Source organism: Drosophila mojavensis, unplaced genomic scaffold (genome assembly GCF_018153725.1).
Source record: "Drosophila mojavensis isolate 15081-1352.22 unplaced genomic scaffold, ASM1815372v1 contig_74, whole genome shotgun sequence".
Lineage (NCBI taxonomy): Eukaryota > Metazoa > Arthropoda > Insecta > Diptera > Drosophilidae > Drosophila > Drosophila mojavensis.
The window spans coordinates 22,388,434-22,404,633 of NW_025318899.1; the positions used below are offsets into that span (position 1 = coordinate 22,388,434).

General features: G+C 40.2%; 5 protein-coding genes and 1 long non-coding RNA gene across 11 annotated transcripts in view; 4 read left to right on the forward strand and 2 right to left on the reverse strand.

Moving 5' to 3' along the window:
• Positions 1-182: 182 nt before the first annotated feature.
• On the forward strand, positions 183-4,864 carry LOC6583334 (tRNA-splicing endonuclease subunit Sen34). Of its 2 annotated transcripts, none has more exons than XM_032730870.2 (6): positions 183-329; positions 380-466; positions 537-797; positions 854-961; positions 1,022-1,359; positions 1,436-1,609. In XM_032730870.2, the coding sequence occupies exons 1-5, from the start codon at positions 281-283 to the stop codon at positions 1,342-1,344; spliced, it is 828 nt and encodes a 275-aa protein (XP_032586761.1). In that variant the 5' UTR covers positions 183-280; the 3' UTR covers positions 1,345-1,359; positions 1,436-1,609. The 2 variants fall into 2 exon arrangements, with proteins under 2 accessions (XP_032586761.1, XP_032586760.1); XM_032730869.2 differs by lacking the exon at positions 1,436-1,609 and adding an exon at positions 4,767-4,864 and having other exon boundaries at positions 185-329.
• LOC122757612 lies at positions 2,055-3,316 on the forward strand. Its single transcript, XM_044010320.1, has 2 exons — positions 2,055-2,319; positions 3,209-3,316. Exons 1-2 carry the CDS (start codon positions 2,104-2,106, stop codon positions 3,314-3,316), a joined length of 324 nt encoding a protein of 107 aa, XP_043866255.1. The 5' UTR covers positions 2,055-2,103.
• LOC122757613 lies at positions 4,720-6,559 on the reverse strand. The gene is made up of 2 exons (XR_006357714.1): positions 6,078-6,559; positions 4,720-5,979 (listed from the first exon to the last, which is right to left on the reverse strand). It is a non-coding gene; the product is annotated as an uncharacterized LOC122757613 (long non-coding RNA).
• On the forward strand, positions 5,001-13,548 carry LOC6583335 (transcription factor GAGA). 2 transcript variants are annotated; one of them, XM_015162818.2, is made up of 6 exons: positions 5,001-5,192; positions 7,912-8,377; positions 8,446-8,790; positions 8,864-9,001; positions 10,678-11,213; positions 13,349-13,548. In XM_015162818.2, the coding sequence occupies exons 1-6, from the start codon at positions 5,001-5,003 to the stop codon at positions 13,409-13,411; spliced, it is 1,740 nt and encodes a 579-aa protein (XP_015018304.1). In that variant the 3' UTR covers positions 13,412-13,548. The 2 variants fall into 2 exon arrangements, with proteins under 2 accessions (XP_015018304.1, XP_002009005.2); XM_002008969.4 differs by having other exon boundaries at positions 10,678-13,398.
• On the forward strand, positions 13,411-14,833 carry LOC6583337 (cell wall protein DAN4). The gene is made up of 2 exons (XM_002008971.4): positions 13,411-13,466; positions 13,564-14,833. The coding sequence occupies exons 1-2, from the start codon at positions 13,411-13,413 to the stop codon at positions 14,438-14,440; spliced, it is 933 nt and encodes a 310-aa protein (XP_002009007.3). The 3' UTR covers positions 14,441-14,833.
• A 450-nt stretch (positions 14,834-15,283) lies between these two features.
• LOC6583338 (venom dipeptidyl peptidase 4) overlaps positions 15,284-16,200 on the reverse strand; it is a 71,141-nt gene continuing 70,224 nt past the window's right edge. For all 4 annotated transcript variants that reach the window (XM_015162820.3, XM_015162819.3, XM_002008972.4 and 1 more), the window contains one exon: positions 15,284-16,140. In XM_015162820.3, coding sequence (XP_015018306.1) covers positions 16,024-16,140 — 117 coding nt within the window. In that variant the 3' untranslated portion in view covers positions 15,284-16,023. The remainder of the gene's footprint in view (positions 16,141-16,200) is intronic.

Consider the following 16,200-nt stretch of genomic DNA (forward strand, 5'->3'; position numbering starts at 1 on the left):
TGTACAGAAATTGTTCTTTGAAACCAATAATCAGCTGTTAAGTTCAAATTTAGATCTCAAAAATGTATTTATTTATTAAAAATACTTTCGAAAACAAGTATTTTATTTACATTTTTAATAAAATATGTTTGACAAATTTACAATAAAATGCATACATTTATTTATCGCTGAGCTGACATCGTGTATAGTTCCAGAGCGTAAGCTCATGCTGTTAATAACATTTCTGTAGTATGTTAAGTTTGGCATTTTTGTTCTTAAAAAATCGGGAAAATAAAACAAAATGTATTTAACTTTGTTAAATGGCACCGGTTACGTTTTCGATGTGGATGGTAAGTTAAGTGACCGGTAATCGAATCAGTAATAATTTTTATTGTATTAGATTACATGGAGCTACGTATCAAATACCGCATTGTGGGCGCTCTTGTGGGCACGGCCAACAGCAAAGGTTGGAGCTCCAGTGAAGCAGGTAGCTGAGAAAGCACATGGTTAATTGGAATCAATTGCTATAACTCTATTGGCTATTCATAATATTTCAGCTCTTCCCGTAGAGCTTACAAAATGCGAGACGCAGCTGCTCATAGATGAAGGCCTGGCCATGCTGGTCAGCAAAGCCGCAAGCTTAATGAAATCTCCAACTCCAGAAATATTGCAGGAATATCAAGAAGATTTCGCGGCCCGCCTAAAAGCGCAAGCTGATTCCTTGAAGGCGGAAAAGCTGCGGGAAACCGAACGCCATGTGGAGAAAATCCTCAGCGGCAAGCGCAACAAGTTGTTAAAGCAGGGGAAATCGGATGAGGGTAAGTATCAGGATAAATATTAATATCGCTATACAAAGGAATGTCTTCTCTAACAGCTGCTGCACTAACTCCCCAGAGCGTGATCCAAGAAGTCGCAAATAATTTTGAATTCGATCATCAAAATGCGCTCGTGGAGCTGCCTTGTCCGCATCTGGCTAAGCACAGTAGGTGAAATCGAAAAACTATTACCTTCATTATAACTAAATATTAACTTCTTTTTAAAGCTGCCCAACTATGGTCTGATCCGATTTGCGACCGCGACTCGCTTAAATACCGGGTTTTTCGTGATCTGTGGGGCCGTGGCAAGTTCGTCACTTGTGGCGATGCCTTTGGCGCCGACTTCTTAATATATCCCGGGGATCCCCTGCTCTACCACGCCTCCCACATTGTCATCATTCAGTCAACACCTGCAATACGTCCCCTGGAGCTGATTTCCAAGGTCCGCTTGTCAGTTATTGTCAATAAGAGCTGTGTGTTTGCCTATGAGGCAGCTGATGAAAAGACCATCGTTTACCAAACAGTCGCCTGGTGCAATCCTAGCAAATAGGTAATCAATCTACAGGTGAGTCCGAAATACCCAAGAAATTGTGCACTATATATCACTTTTTGCTATCTGTAAATATTGTAATGTTTCATAGATATTCAAGTTAAATTGATTACAAATTAACTAAAGACTTTAATAGTAATAGAGCACTACTAATAGGGTACTATGAATCCTAAAATAAATACTTTGTACTGTGGTACAAAGAGGTACATAAAATTAATGAGGAATTTACTTCGAAATTTTAAAAATTTTAAGTGTTTATGTTATTAAGTTATTAATAAAAGTATATTAAAAATCCCAAAAATCGTTCAAACATTTAAACAATACTTTTTAGTACATGATATATGTAGTAAAAATGATTTATTTTTATCAAATTTTGTATTTAAAACGAAAGGTCACAATTAAAAGAAGCATTAAAATAAAATAGTTCACATTAAGCTGACACCAATTAGATTTTGTAAAAAGAATTATTTGATGTTTCTTATATAGGTTATAATTAAGATTACTTTGCAAGCCCGTTATTTTTTTAAACATATATTTTTGTTTATCAATTAACCCTGCAGTTGTTGTAATGTTACAAGACTTTCGTATTGTGGAATGAAATACAATAACAGAGAGTTGCGTGAATTTCGACTCTTCCGTCTCTCCAAATGCCTCAGTGAGCGCCCTGTCTGTCGGTACGTGTGTGTGTGTTTCGCTGAGTGCGCACTCACACTCACACATACATATGCAGGCAGAATAGTATTGTGGGAAAGCATAATAATGAAGCAAAAAAAGTCTTGGATAGTGTTTGGTCTGCTTTTGAAAATTTCTTGGAGTACGCGCGGCCGACGCGACGCTAGCCTCTCCTCTCAACTGTGTCAAACCTCTCAGCATTGTATCTCGGCAGTTGCAGCCGCAGAAAAGAACAAAGCAGAGCGGGAGAGGGAATCTGCTGCCGCTGCCGCTGACGCCGCCGTCACTCTGCAGCAGTCACAGGTTAAATTTGTATGGCAAAATGAGTTTATTATTGCGGCGACATTCAAAACGTGGAGATGCTTTGTTCCGTTGCGGAAAACTAATTTTGTATTGCTAAATAGGAATAGAAGTAATTATGTGAATATTGCTAGTAAAATGAATTTTTTGCTAATGCCGAAATCAATGCATACGAAATTCAAAAGTGTGAAAAAGCAAAATATTTAGCACATATATACATACTCATACATGCATATGTGTGAATGTACATACGTGTGCACATAATTATTTATACGCATACTAATGCATGTCGAAATTAACGTACAAATAGCTATACATATGTATACGTATGTATGTGTGTATGTTCATTGGTATTTCATATCTGTTTGTCTATGCGCTTTAAACAAATTTTAGCATGTTTTCGTTTTTTAAATAGAATTCGACTACTGAAACAAGAACAAACACAATGATAACATTGCTAACGGGGTGTGCTGCGGCAGAGAGGAGGTCGCTGCGAGGCCGAGCAATGTCGCCGCGCCGTTCGAATTTCAGACAAGCAGGCAGTCAGCAGCTCGCACAGTGGGACAGAAATGATTTCATTGTAGTTCACTACACACACTAAAAGTTCGTTGCAGCCTTTTAGCATTGCGGCCTACTGTCTGTTGCTGCTCGCCATGTTTCTCTCACCACCCTCACCCACCCGACTACTCTCGCTCAGCACTACCAGCTTCGATATACGCTCACTGCTTTAATGCTGATTGGACTTTTAAAGCGGCGTTAACATTTCCCGTGTCCAGCTGAAGCAGCAGCAGCGGCAGCAGCATCAAAATCAAAACAGAGAAAATTTGTAATCTTGCGTCGTATTTTTTTTCGGCTCTACTCACATGCTGCTCACTAAATTACTACTTCTCAGAGTATTGGACGCACCATGGATAGAACTCTCCCTGGTAATTTCTCTCTCCCCGCTGGCAGCGAGTCTGCAACAACGCGTTGCTCGTTTCTGCTCTTAAGCGGGACTTGATCTGCATAAAAATAGGGTCGAGCTGTCTTTGGGAGTGTGTCACAGAAACAGGTGATTGCCTGAAACTGGCGCTCAAAGAGTATCTGAATTTCGTAAGAGCGAACCGGCATCTGTCAGGATCTTTCGATTATGGAATATTTAAAGCCATTCATCAATATTTATCTAAATAACGATCGATCACACGATTAATATTACCTCTAAATTATCAAAAAAAAAATATAAAAAAAATTCAATAAAAATATTTAAAAATACATTAATACAAAAATTTTTTTGAAAACTGAATTTTATCGTATCTTTTATTTTGGGCAAACTGAAATGCTCTTTCATTGGTATTTCACTTAAATTTATTTACATCTGGTAACGCTGCTCGTCAACTGTACTTTCAAGAGCGCGCACTGCCAGCCATCTCTCTCACTCTCACGCGCTCACCGCAGCAACAGTGTCACCCACACACATGCATGCGAGCACACACATAGATACATTCATTCTCATAAGCCTACACAAACACAAACATGCGAGAAACCACCACCAAAAAGCGGTTCAGCGCGCATGATCAGAAATTTTCTCCGTATAGAGACTAAAACTCGTCATACAACACGACCGCGCCGCGCTGGCAGAACGTAATTCGATCGAATACTCAGTCTCAGTTCGAGTTATTCAACGCTGGCGAGCAGCAGCAGCAAAAAAGAAAATCAAGAGCCAGAGCCACCAGCCGTGAGCGGCGGTCAAGAAGGGAAAGCAAACCGAGTATAAAATAGCAGCAAGCAGATTTTTCTTTGCGCTCCGGTGAGAAGATAATTTCAACATGCATAAAATTGCTCGCTCCGGGAGCGACGGCGTGTAAACAAACAGAATAACAACACAAAAGTGAATGAAATTGTAGTTATAAAACAAATGCTGAGGCAAAAGCAAAATGCGTGGCGTTAACTGTACAAAGACCAAAAAAAAGATAGAAAAAAGAAAACTAAGAACATAAGCAAAATATGAATATGTATTTCTGGGCGTGTCTGAATAATGCTAAAGTGATAATCGCGCGCTTTTTTCCAACTTGTTTCATTCTATTAACAAATGTAAAATGTTGCCTGTTCGTGTTAGTTGTGTGTTTTTTTCCAAGTCTAAAGTCATGCAGTTCCATACGTTCAATCGTTCGTCCGTCCGTTCATCGGTCTGTGGGGGGCGGGCAGGCGGCCCACATTTCATATACGAGCTGTAAAACTTGCTCTCTGGTTGTCTCGCTCTCGCGTGCTCAGCAATCTTAGGAGAGGGAGCGAGGGGTGCGCATGGAGCTCATGCGCCACTGAGGCCCTTCCCCCACCAAAACACACACACATACACACACGCTCTGAAACATTTGTATATAAAAAGTTTTTCTCGCGAGAGAGCGAGAGCACATGAGTTGTTTGTCTTCCATCTGCTTATGCTCTTTACTCTTTTTTTTTGTTTTTTGTAGGGGGCAACGATAAGAAGCAGCGCGCCATTCAGTCGTTGTGAAAGCTCGTGAACGTGGAGCAGTTGAGCAGTTGAGCAGTGGAGCAGCAGCATCAACTATTTGACGCTGCCATTTAGATGAAATTTCTTGTTAGAACGTTGCAAGAATAACAGCCTCGTCGTGTTGGCCACAAACAGCAATCAATATAACTACAACGCTGGAGAACAACTGTTGGATTTGGACACGACAGCCCTAATGTCGTTGCCAATGAATTCGCTGTACTCGCTCACCTGGGGTGATTATGGAACATCTCTGGTATCGGCCATACAATTGTTGCGCTGCCATGGCGACCTGGTCGATTGCACCCTGGCTGCCGGCGGACGCAGTTTTCCAGCCCACAAAATCGTGCTCTGTGCGGCTTCTCCATTTCTGTTGGACCTGCTAAAGGTGAGTACGCGGCGAGAGCTTTTCTAAACATAACCTCAACAGCGACGACGTTTCGTTGGCATGTGTTTTTGCGCGTACAGTTTGTAAACAGAGAAATCAAAATCGTCGTCCGACTTGCCAAATAGGTTATTATGTGTTTGTGCGTGCGTGCGAGTGTGTTTGAATTTGTGAAACGGTTTTGACTCCCCAACACAATGTGAATGTAAGCTACATACATGCATACATTAGTATTTGAGTGCTCGTGTATATGTGTGAGTTAAGAAATGTGCATTCGCGCTCTGCTCCTGGCTTAAACACAGTTGTCGCTCTGGGCCAATGCTCAGGAGCAGCATGAGACTGCGGTGCGTCTCCTACTTTCTCGTCATTTTAGTTCGCCAGAGATTTCCGTGTAAGTTTTCTATTGTCAATTGAGTAGAATGAGTTGCGCACTCTTTTGCGCTAACGCTGACGTTGTCATATTGTCTCCCTTGCCCCTGTGCCTCGTCTTGTTATACAAATGTATAAGCTTTCAAGTGAGTGCCGAAGAGCGAGAGAGTGCGAGAGCAGGCGCATGTATGAGTGAAGAGGGGAGCAAAAGTTGCGCCAACTTTTAATTCAAATGTGTTAGAGCGAGCGCAAACGAGAGCGCCAAATGACGGGGCAGCCTGACTGGCTCTTGCTCTTGCTGGCAATGTTTGCTGCTGCTGTTGCCGTTGCCGTTGCTGCTGTTGTTGGGTGCACACGAGCGCGACCTCTTTTTGCTTATGCCAGCAAGTGTGTGTGTGTGTAAATGTACAGTTGATATTGACTATTGAGAATACAGTATAAAAGAAATATTTAATAAATAAAATGAAAATGATAAATATAGCGTATTAGCAAGCAGAATTTATATACATACATACATACATTGTATTTCAGTTGAAGCGTATATTGATTACGTATTTACGTATCACCTGGCGTTTGTCTTACATAAACAAGCTTCACTGTACACTGTATACAGCTCATATCAGAATTATACATATGCATATCATCACATGTACATATACTTTTTGAATACATACGTACTTGTGGTTATGTACTCATGTGGCTTTTGATTTGGTTTTATTTCTGTTGTTACACTTTAACATTTTTCATTCTGTGTGCTGTACTGTACTTATTTGATTGCTTTATTTCACATTGCTCGAATTAATAAATATTTATTTTTGTAAATTTGTATCATCTTATTTGATTTCTCCTGTATTATTTGATAGTTTACTTTTGAGAAATTGCACTGGAGATCAGCACCAATCAGATATTCATGCATTGTTATTGTTTCTGCGTCCACATGTCAAATGACCAAAACAGAGAGGAGAGTGTAGAACACCTGACGCCTAGCATCGGCTTTATGCTCGCTCCCCCGTTCAAAAAGTAAACAGAGCGTAATTTCGAAAAACGTCGCTCAGAGTCGGTCGCGGGAAATGTCAAAAATTGGTTTTATATGTGAACTCTGCAAGAGTCGCTGCTGCCCATAAGATGTACTCGTACGCTTAGTGATCTCGTTACACTCACACACACACGCAAAATACGTAGACAATGCTCTTTGTCGCTCCCGCTCCCTCACAAAGTGCAACCAGTGAAAAGCAGCCACTCTGAAAAAATCGATGAGCGTCAGAGCAATGGCGAGCGCGACGTCAGCAACAGCAGTGGTAGTGGCAGAGGCAGAGGCAGAAGCAGAGGAAGAGGCAGAGAAAAGAAGTAGGTAGGCAGGCTGGCTGAAGGGAGTGTAGAGTTCAAAGAGCGTGTGGTACGCGGCCTTTCTACGGGTTTGAGTGCGACGGAGCGCGGCAACTGCTGGATGGCATTTAAAGAGATTGGGTGAGAGGCAGCGCTGCTAGCGTCACGGTGGTAAGCTGTCGCTCACCGTTTAAAGCGGGCCTCTGAACGACGCAGACTTTTGCTGCTGCTTGCCTGCCTGCTTGTCTGCCTGCCTGCCTGCTAATTAAATCCGCGCCATGTGAGTGTGTGAGCGAACGAAAGAACGAGCTGTTGAGTGAGTGAGTGAGTGAGCGAGCGAGCGAGCGGGGTGCTCTTACTTGGTGTAGAGTGTATGGGCTCTGGCAGCATCTCCAATCCTGCTGCAGAAATGCAGAGCGCGCATAGCGAAAAGCCGGTTTATTGTGATGAGAGTGTGCCTCTGACTCTGAATGACTGTGTGTGCGTTTGCGTGTGTACATGTTTTTGTTGAGTTTCGTTTGAGTGCACGCGTGTGTGTGAGTTGGTCGACAATTTATCCGTTTGTTTTGATGGTCTCAGTTGACGGCCAATTCTTTTGTCTCTGTTTTGAACTAAGCAGCAGCAGCAGCAGCAGCATTTATGAGCGAGCGCGCGTGTTGCTCAGCCGGCAAATAAATTTGGAGCGCCAAAAGCAAAGATATTTGGCTAGAGCAAGGGAGTCGAGCACATTGAATTACTAAAATATTAAAAAGTATTTTTTTTTTTTTAAAATTATGATTTTTAAATTATATTTTAAATATGAAAATAAATAATTGAATATATATAATATATTTATATATTTAATAAAGTATATATTATTAACTTATTTTAATATTTAAAATATTCATATAATAAATTTCAAATTTATTTATTGTGATTTAATTTATTTATTTTCATATATATATCATTATGAGTATTTTTTTCAAATATCAAAAATGAGTATGATTTAAACAAAATTGATATCATTAATTTACTTTTATCTTTATAGAACACGCCATGCAAGCATCCAGTGGTGATGTTGGCTGGCGTCAACGCCAACGATTTGGAGGCTTTGCTGGAGTTCGTCTATCGGGGCGAGGTGAGCGTCGATCATGGGCAGCTGCCGTCGCTGCTGCAGGCGGCGCAGTGCCTCAATATTCAGGGGCTCGCACCGCAGACCGTGACCAAGGATGACTACACCACGCACTCGATACAACTGCAACATATGATACCACAACACCACGACCAGGACCAATTGATAGCAACGATTGCCACGGCGCCGCAGCAAACTGTGCACGCACAGGTTGTCGAGGACATTCACCACCAGGGCCAGATATTGCAAGCGACCACTCAGACCAATGCCGCCGGACACCAGCAGACGATTGTGACAGCCGACACTTCCAAGCACGACCAGGCCGTAATACAGAGCTTCTTGCCCGCACGCAAGCGTAAGCCGCGTGTCAAGAAAATGTCACGTAAGCATCTAAGATAGATATTTCCCATAGATCTCTTTAATATTGAAAGATCTCCTTATGTCCCACAGCAACTGCACCGAAAATAACCAAAATTGAAGGAATGGGAACGATCATGGACACGCCGACAACATCTCACTTGACCGGACAGCAGCAAGTAGTTCAGCAACAGCAAGTCCTGGATGAAAATGGCGCGGAAACGCAATTGTTGACTAGCACTCCGATCATCAAGAGCGAAGGGCAAAAGGTTGAGACTATTGTTACCATGGACCCCAACAATATGATACCCGTGACGTCGGCCAATGCGGCAACTGGTGAAATAACGACAGCGTCTGGGGCAACCGTAACGACTGGCACTGGTGGCACAACGGCAACGCCTAAAGCCAAACGGACAAAACATCCGCCCGGGACAGAAAGTGAGTCCAATTGATGGGAGAGTACGTTAGGCTAGAAGTCTATCTAAATTTGTTGTCTTTGCTATCTCCGCAGAACCTCGATCACGCTCTCAATCGGAACAACCCGCTACTTGCCCCATTTGCTATGCCATCATACGTCAGTCGCGCAATCTGCGGCGCCATCTCGAGCTGCGGCACTTCGCCAAACCGGGCATCAAGAAGGAGAAGAAAAGTAAGTCCGGTAATGATACCACACTCGAGACGAGCACTGAGCTCAATAACACAACCGTGGGCGACACCAGCGACACAACGGGAACACCGTCGGCAGCGGAGACGCCAGTTCGTGGCAATGCTACGCACTTACCTAGGGTCATAGCCACGCCCACGGCGAACAGTAATACGATTATGGCCAGCACTGTGCTGCCGCAACAGCAACTGCAACAGCAACACCATCAAACACCGCAACAACAACAACAACAACAACAGCAACAACAACAGCAGCAACAACAGCAGCAACAACAACAGCAACACTTAAACACATCAGCACTAAGTGGGGGTGGTGGTCAAACGCATCTCATGGGCGTCAACATCAAGCATGAGGGCGGCGGCAGTGGCAGCAACGCCGCTGCGCAGCAGCAGCAGCAACAGCAAGGCATGCAAAATGTTATTCACATTGTGGGTGATCAAGTGTTTATGCCGCAGCAGCAGCAGCAGCAACAGCCCCAATAATAACGATGCCGCCGCCCAATGTCGCTCGCCTAATCATTCCACCTTAACACATACCATACACACCACACACACACATACACACACGCACACAATGTTTGTAAATAACAAAATCAAAAAACAAAAAAGAAAACATCCGTCTGCAAATGAATGTTTATTTCATTTTGTATAATTTTTTGTAAGTTTTTATTATTTTTTGCTTAAACATTTTCAACAATTCAATAACAGATGATTAACAATTCTGATCATTTATGCAGTATTTTCTTGCATATAACGGTAAATACTCAAACTATTTTACTTAAACAGAGAAAGGATAAATCAATCATGTCGCGTTATATTTTTAAGATGTAAAAAAAAAAAAAAAACAAACCAACAAGCAAAACTATTAACAAATTAATTTGTAATTATAAGCTTAATTGTGGCTTAAAAACAAAAGAAATTCACTTTAAGTTTCTCTTAAAATAATATATAATCACATATATTACAAATTGTTTAATAAATATATACGTATATCATTTTTATGTAACCAAATTTTTTTTGCAATTAATTTTGTTGCTGCGACAATTTGTTGTTAATATTTCTTTATGATATTTTTGTTCATTCCACAAAATTGTTGATTCTAGTTTCTTTTGTGCTCCGTTCTGTTTACTGTTGTTTTGCAAGAAAATACTGTACTTTGATTTTTAATTAGTTGATTTGTAAAGACTTGAAATTCTAAAATACTTTTAGTTTGAAAGAAATTATAGTTTGTTTCTATTTAGTTTTTCTTGAAATTCCAAAATACTTTTAACACTTGAGTTTGCAAGAAATTTTGTTTTATTTACTGTTTGTTTTTCTATTTAACAGCTTTTATTTAGTTTTTCTTTTTAATTGAAAAATCTATTTTTTTTTTCAAATTGATTAATAAACCTACTCTTATCTACTAATCTAGTCAGACTATGTAACTCACACGCACACATGCACACACACACACACACATGCATACATACAGTCATTTCTTAACTCTCTCACGTCTAAGCTCTTCAGTTTCTGCTGTCTGTATTTTTTTTAGAGCCAGGTTGTTGTGTCAGTTGTTTTGACTTCTGTCCAAGATGGTGTCGCCCTATCGTATACGTTGACATTCCTTTAACCCTAGTTGTTTGCTCACAATGCTTATATACTCATCTCTTCGATACTTTGCAGCATCCAGTGGCAAGAAACCGGGCAGCAGCACATCGGGCTCCGGGCAGACCCAGACGGGCGGCAGTGGAGTAGTCCCCCAAGTGCAAACGGTGCAGTCGCTGCATCCGCTGCAGGGCGTGCAGGTCAAGAAGGATCCCGATGCGCAGCAACAACAGCAACAGCAGCAGCAACAACAGCAGCAGCAGCAACAACAGCAGCAGCAACAGCAACAAACAATGACAGTAACCACCACGGCTGGCAGTCAGGTGCAACAGCAGCAGGTGCAGCAGGTGCAACAGGTGCAACAGCAGCAGGCATTGCAGCATCACCAGATCATCGATTCGTCTGGCAATATGACGACGCCGACAACCAGCGCCCAAGCTGCTGCCCAACAGCAGGCCAGCAATCAGCAGCAGCAACAGCAACAACAGCAGCAGCAGCAACAGCAACAACCGCAGCTGGTGGCCCAGTCGGATGGCAGCGAGAGCGGCACACCGCTCTCGATTGCTCAGGTGCAAACGTTGCAGGGTCATCAGATCATTGGCAACTTGAATCAGGTGAATATGACTGATTTTCAACAGCAACAACAACAGCAACAGCAGCAGCAACAACAACAGCAGCAGCAACAGCAACAACAACCACCACAGACGCTTTGAGTAGCAAGCTCTCACTTATGACAAAAATCGAACCGAATCATACACCCACTATTATAGACCCAATCCAAGACCTGGTTCTCCGATTATGCTTAACTCTCTACGGAATGTGTGTAGTAAAATGTTCACCAACTAAACTTGGATATATAGAGCAGGCTAGAGAAACCTCAAGGGCTGGCTCAAAATATTGCAATATCTATTTCAATTTTAACTTGGATCGAAGCTAGCTAAATTTTAACTTAATCAGACTTTATTTCTAAGAGTTAACTAAATGGAAATGAAAGTAAATTATATTTCCTTTTGCTTTTCAATGTGGCAATATTTATTATTTACAAATTTGAAAATCGTGCAATGATAATTTATACTGTGACCTAACAGTCCTGCATATAACACCAGTTACAACTGGAGATCTATATAGAAACATCCGATTGGAGCATCTACTGCTCTTCCAGCAACAACGTACTTAAGAGAAATAATTGCAATTGCATAATTTCGAAATATTGGAAACGAATCGTTTTGTTCGTAGCCTGCTCTATATATCTCGAGGGCCTTTAGTTTTTATATCCAATTTTGTTGTAAAATTTTGTTAACTTTAATTATTGATTTCGCTATTATGATTAATTATGTTCTGCAATACTTAGTTATGTTTAAGAGCGCGCTATGGTTATTGGACTATGTAATGTGCTGTAGTTTGACCCGTTTCTCGCCTACCCCTACCTATGTTATATGTGTGTATGTAGTCTTAATTGGACAGACTAGGCATCCTAGTCAAGCTTACTATCTTATCAGTGTAGTCGTTTTTAAATTTTACACTTTACACTACTTTTGCTGTGTGTAGATTCCCGTAAATATGTTTAGCTAAAATTATTAAATCTATATTATCAAATCGCGGGGCTCACCTGCATTCTGTCTGATGGAGAGATTTCTATTATATACTATTCAAGTAATGTCATTCGCTTGGACTGCGTGCGACTTTTGCCTTAATTCTGCCCGGATTCTGCAGATATCTATATAAGCTTTAGTCTCTCCTGCTTCTCCGCTCTTAGACCAAAACTTCTTTGGTGCTACACTGTACAAAAAAAAGGAAAAAAAAAAGAAAAAAGAAAGAAAAATTTGTACACTCTACACTTAAATTTTAATATACAAAAACAAAAAGCTCTTTATATTTACATAATTAATTTTATTTTTAATAGTTGCAAATTTTTTCGATAAGTCATCTTTTACTATTCTTTTTTTCGGATTAGGGCACATATTCGCTTTGGTTTAGTTTGAAACTGTATAAGAGAACAGATTCTATATATATTTTTATTATTTTTCAACTTTGCATGTAGCAAATATTTGGCCTTTTCCGAAAAAAAGAAGAAAATTACCTTAACTTAAATAAAATTTAATTTTATTTAAAAAGAATATACATGAATAAACCAAAAGATGTTGGAAAAAAAAAAACAAAAACAAAAGCAAATTTTATCAAGAATTTTCGTTGAATATTGGTGTTGGAACTTTTTATTTTTAACACAAATTTATGAAATAGTTTAACATTTTTCTTTGGCTCTCATAACTTTATAGATTCTCTAACAATTGTAGTTCATCGCACATATATTTGTTTCTGTATGTTTAATCCATGCAAACTCGAACTTTATTTGACTCTAATATGCTTTCCACTGAAACCTGACCGAGAGTTCTCTCTCATATTGCATCTACTCCATTAATAAATCAAACACACTCACAGACACTCTAAAGGGACACAAAAATGATATCATATGAAAAGAAGTGAGAAACTTATGTATGTAATATAATGTAATATAATGTTGCCCCTTATATGCACTCTCATAACACAACCTCATGTTGAATCCATAACCAAGTCATTAACAAATCGTTTTTTATCTTGTCTTCTCTCTTTTCGCTGCCTCGTTGTAAACTCACCAAATCTAATTAATAAATAATGTTTAATTATCGCAACTCATGCATCAAACGACCAAACAACCAACCAACCCGACAAATAACCGAATCATTCATCAATAATCAATGTGTCTCAATAGGCCAACAATAAGAACATTTTGGTAAAGAAGGTTTTCATTTTGAAAGGCGGTAATAATACGTAATGATGAGCCAACGATATGACCAGCGGCCCTGGAGGTGGTGGAGCACTCGGGGGCGGTGGGCAACCAGCGCAGCAGCAGCAGCAGCACAGCGGCAGCAGCAACACTAAATGTGGCAGCAGCAGCAGCGGCAGCAGCAACAACAACAACAGCAGCAGCGAACGCAGCAGCGCAGCAACAGCAGTGAACAGCAGCAGCAGCACTGGAGCAGTAACGACAACAACTGCAACTGGTGGATCCCTGCAGCGCCGCGTCCTGCGCGGCCATGCAGCGCAGACAACCAGTGGAGAGCGCGTGCTGCTGATTAACTATGTGCCGCAGTCGGGAGCATCAGCATCTGGAGCAGGAACATCAACAACCTCCACAGTCAGCGCATCACAGTTGCCCACACGCAAAATACTTCAGGCCAGAGCCACGGCAGCAGCAGCAGCAGCTGCTGCAGCATCGACAGCATCAACATCAGCAACAGCAGCTAGCAGCACACAGGCAACGACGCCGTCTGTGTCCTTTGCTGGCCTTGGCTCTGAGGTGACAGTTACTCTGACGCGCACCAATCAGCGCGCCAGCGTAACCAATGTCACAGCCGCCGGTCATATTGTTAGGAATCAGCAAACCGTCTATCAAACAACCACCACATCCGCAGCTGGCGGATCAACCAGCTCGACAAGCGTCCACGAGCCAGTGCAGCACTTGGCGGCACCAACATCGCCGCCGCCGCTGCGCTGGCAGCAGCAACAGCACGAATACCAACACGACCACCACTTGGTCGAGGAGGAGCACATTATCATTGATCATCATCAGCAAGCAGAGGCGGATGATCATCTGATCGAGTACGATGCCAGCGAGGGAGTTGTAATCGAGGATCAAGATCAGGACCACCATCAGCAGCAGGATCACCATCAGCAGCAGCAGCAGCACCATCATCACCTGCAGCACCAACACCATCAGCTGGATCTGCAGGAGGAGCTGCAGGATCCCGATGGACAACAGCAGCAGCATCACGACGTAGTCCAAGAGGTTTACCTGCAATAGAACAACAGTGTTACATAAGGAAACCCCAATCCATTACCAATTATACATGTAGTACACACACAAATAAATAGCTGTTAGTTTCCTCAAAGTTTCGATCACATTGAGTTTTTCCAATGGATATATGCCTAAGTATGTGTTTTACGATCCTAGACAACATATGTATGTATGTATGTGTGTGAGCTGGTTCTACATACTCTTAGCATATTTATTCACTTCGTAAAGCTCCGAAGTTTTATTGTATATATATTGATATGATATATGAGACATTTTCAACAATTTAATGAGAAAATAACATTTTTAAGCAAATGTAAGTAAAGGTCGATGTATAAAGTTAATTCAAATGTAAGGAAAATATATTATAAAACAACAAATTATTTAAGAAATATTCGAATACAAATCAATATTTTTGTACCATACAAATTATGCTTGAAGTTCGAAAACAATATACAAATATTTCATAATTTGAATTTATGAAAAGAAAATTATATATAAATTTATCAATATCAATTGTAAAATACAGATTTCACAAAAAATATATAGAAATTCCATTTAAAATACGTAAACTTAATAATATAAATATAATTAATAATTTAAAAGAAAAAAGAAAACATTTTTCAAATTAAATAAAAAACTGTTGATGAAGATGGCGCCCAGAGGATATGCAACCATACATATATGATATAGATAGACATATGTATATGTCTGTATATGGTGTATGTAACCCGCGTTTGGGGCCAATGCAATAAAGTGATGCGGTTTGTGTACTGAAAGCTAAAGAGAATAAGCAGAACAACTTTGTTTGATGGGGGCCGACTCGACATGAATGAAATCTGTGCCTTGAATATATATATATATTTATTTATTATTTAATTTAATTTTATTTGTGTTTGCGTCTTTGTGGTGTTGCTTGATAAGCACACGCTTGTCATCTAAATTACAAAAGCCATCTTATTTACAAATTCATAACATTTTCTTTACATCGTGGCAAATTAACATAACTATAACAAACTACAAGCTAAATATGACAGTTGGAAAAAAATGTACATAATTGTGGTTTCCATTTTCCATTAGTTTCACAAAACCTTTTTAAATTGCACAAGAAAATCTCTACGTTCCAATTGTTTATAAAACTTCTAGGAATTACATACGTTATTTTGTTGTTTTTATTTTGAAATTTCTTTTTAGTATTTTTGGAAATTCCTATTATAATAACAGGCACTAACTACAGCTTAGTAGACATTTCCTAGATTTGTCTATAAATATCTTTTGTTTCCTGCTCAACTATATGCTTAAAATGTCATAAAATGCATTTTCAAATATTATTGTTCAAAGTTATCTATTAACACTTTTGGACCTGCATTCGTTTGATTTTATTTTGTTTTTGTTTTTGTTTTTGCTTGTGTTTTAATTTTGGAAGTTTTGAAGCGTTTTGATTTAAACTACATTTATCAATAAAATTGTTGAATTGAAATGCATCTTTTTAAGTACCAATTAATTCGCACTGCTCTAACTTGTCTGCAAGCTTTACAATTTTCTCATTAAATACATTAAATATTACTGTAAAATTCATATAGTTAACCATTCTACTTGGCGCTCTTCATCAGCCGGCTGCTGGCGAAGCACTCGCCAAAGAAACGGTCCAGCGAGTGATATAAATGAGGGCGTACGTTGACCAGTCCGTGGTCCTCATCAGCGTAGCTCTGTAGGGGCAACGAAGAAAGGATAAAAGTTAGTTAAGTAACACTAGTATACCCCATAGT

What these genes read in the sequence shown, in the direction of transcription:
- LOC6583334 (XM_032730870.2), top strand. Translation starts at nt 281, where the DNA reads ATGTATTTAACTTTGTTAAATGGCACCGGTTACGTTTTCGATGTGGAT. An exon ending in TTACGTTTTCGATGTGGATG is followed by an intron (nt 330 to 379) that starts GTAAGTTAAGTG and finishes TTATTGTATTAG; the next exon opens with ATTACATGGAGCTACGTATC. An exon ending in TTGGAGCTCCAGTGAAGCAG is followed by an intron (nt 467 to 536) that starts GTAGCTGAGAAA and finishes ATAATATTTCAG; the next exon opens with CTCTTCCCGTAGAGCTTACA.
- LOC122757612 (XM_044010320.1), top strand. Translation starts at nt 2,104, where the DNA reads ATGAAGCAAAAAAAGTCTTGGATAGTGTTTGGTCTGCTTTTGAAAATT. An exon ending in TCACTCTGCAGCAGTCACAG is followed by an intron (nt 2,320 to 3,208) that starts GTTAAATTTGTA and finishes ACTACTTCTCAG; the next exon opens with AGTATTGGACGCACCATGGA.
- LOC6583335 (XM_002008969.4), top strand. Translation starts at nt 5,001, where the DNA reads ATGTCGTTGCCAATGAATTCGCTGTACTCGCTCACCTGGGGTGATTAT. An exon ending in TTCTGTTGGACCTGCTAAAG is followed by an intron (nt 5,193 to 7,911) that starts GTGAGTACGCGG and finishes TTATCTTTATAG; the next exon opens with AACACGCCATGCAAGCATCC. An exon ending in CATCAAGAAGGAGAAGAAAA is followed by an intron (nt 9,002 to 10,677) that starts GTAAGTCCGGTA and finishes GATACTTTGCAG; the next exon opens with CATCCAGTGGCAAGAAACCG.
- LOC6583337 (XM_002008971.4), top strand. Translation starts at nt 13,411, where the DNA reads ATGATGAGCCAACGATATGACCAGCGGCCCTGGAGGTGGTGGAGCACT. An exon ending in TGGTGGAGCACTCGGGGGCG is followed by an intron (nt 13,467 to 13,563) that starts GTGGGCAACCAG and finishes CAACAACAGCAG; the next exon opens with CAGCGAACGCAGCAGCGCAG.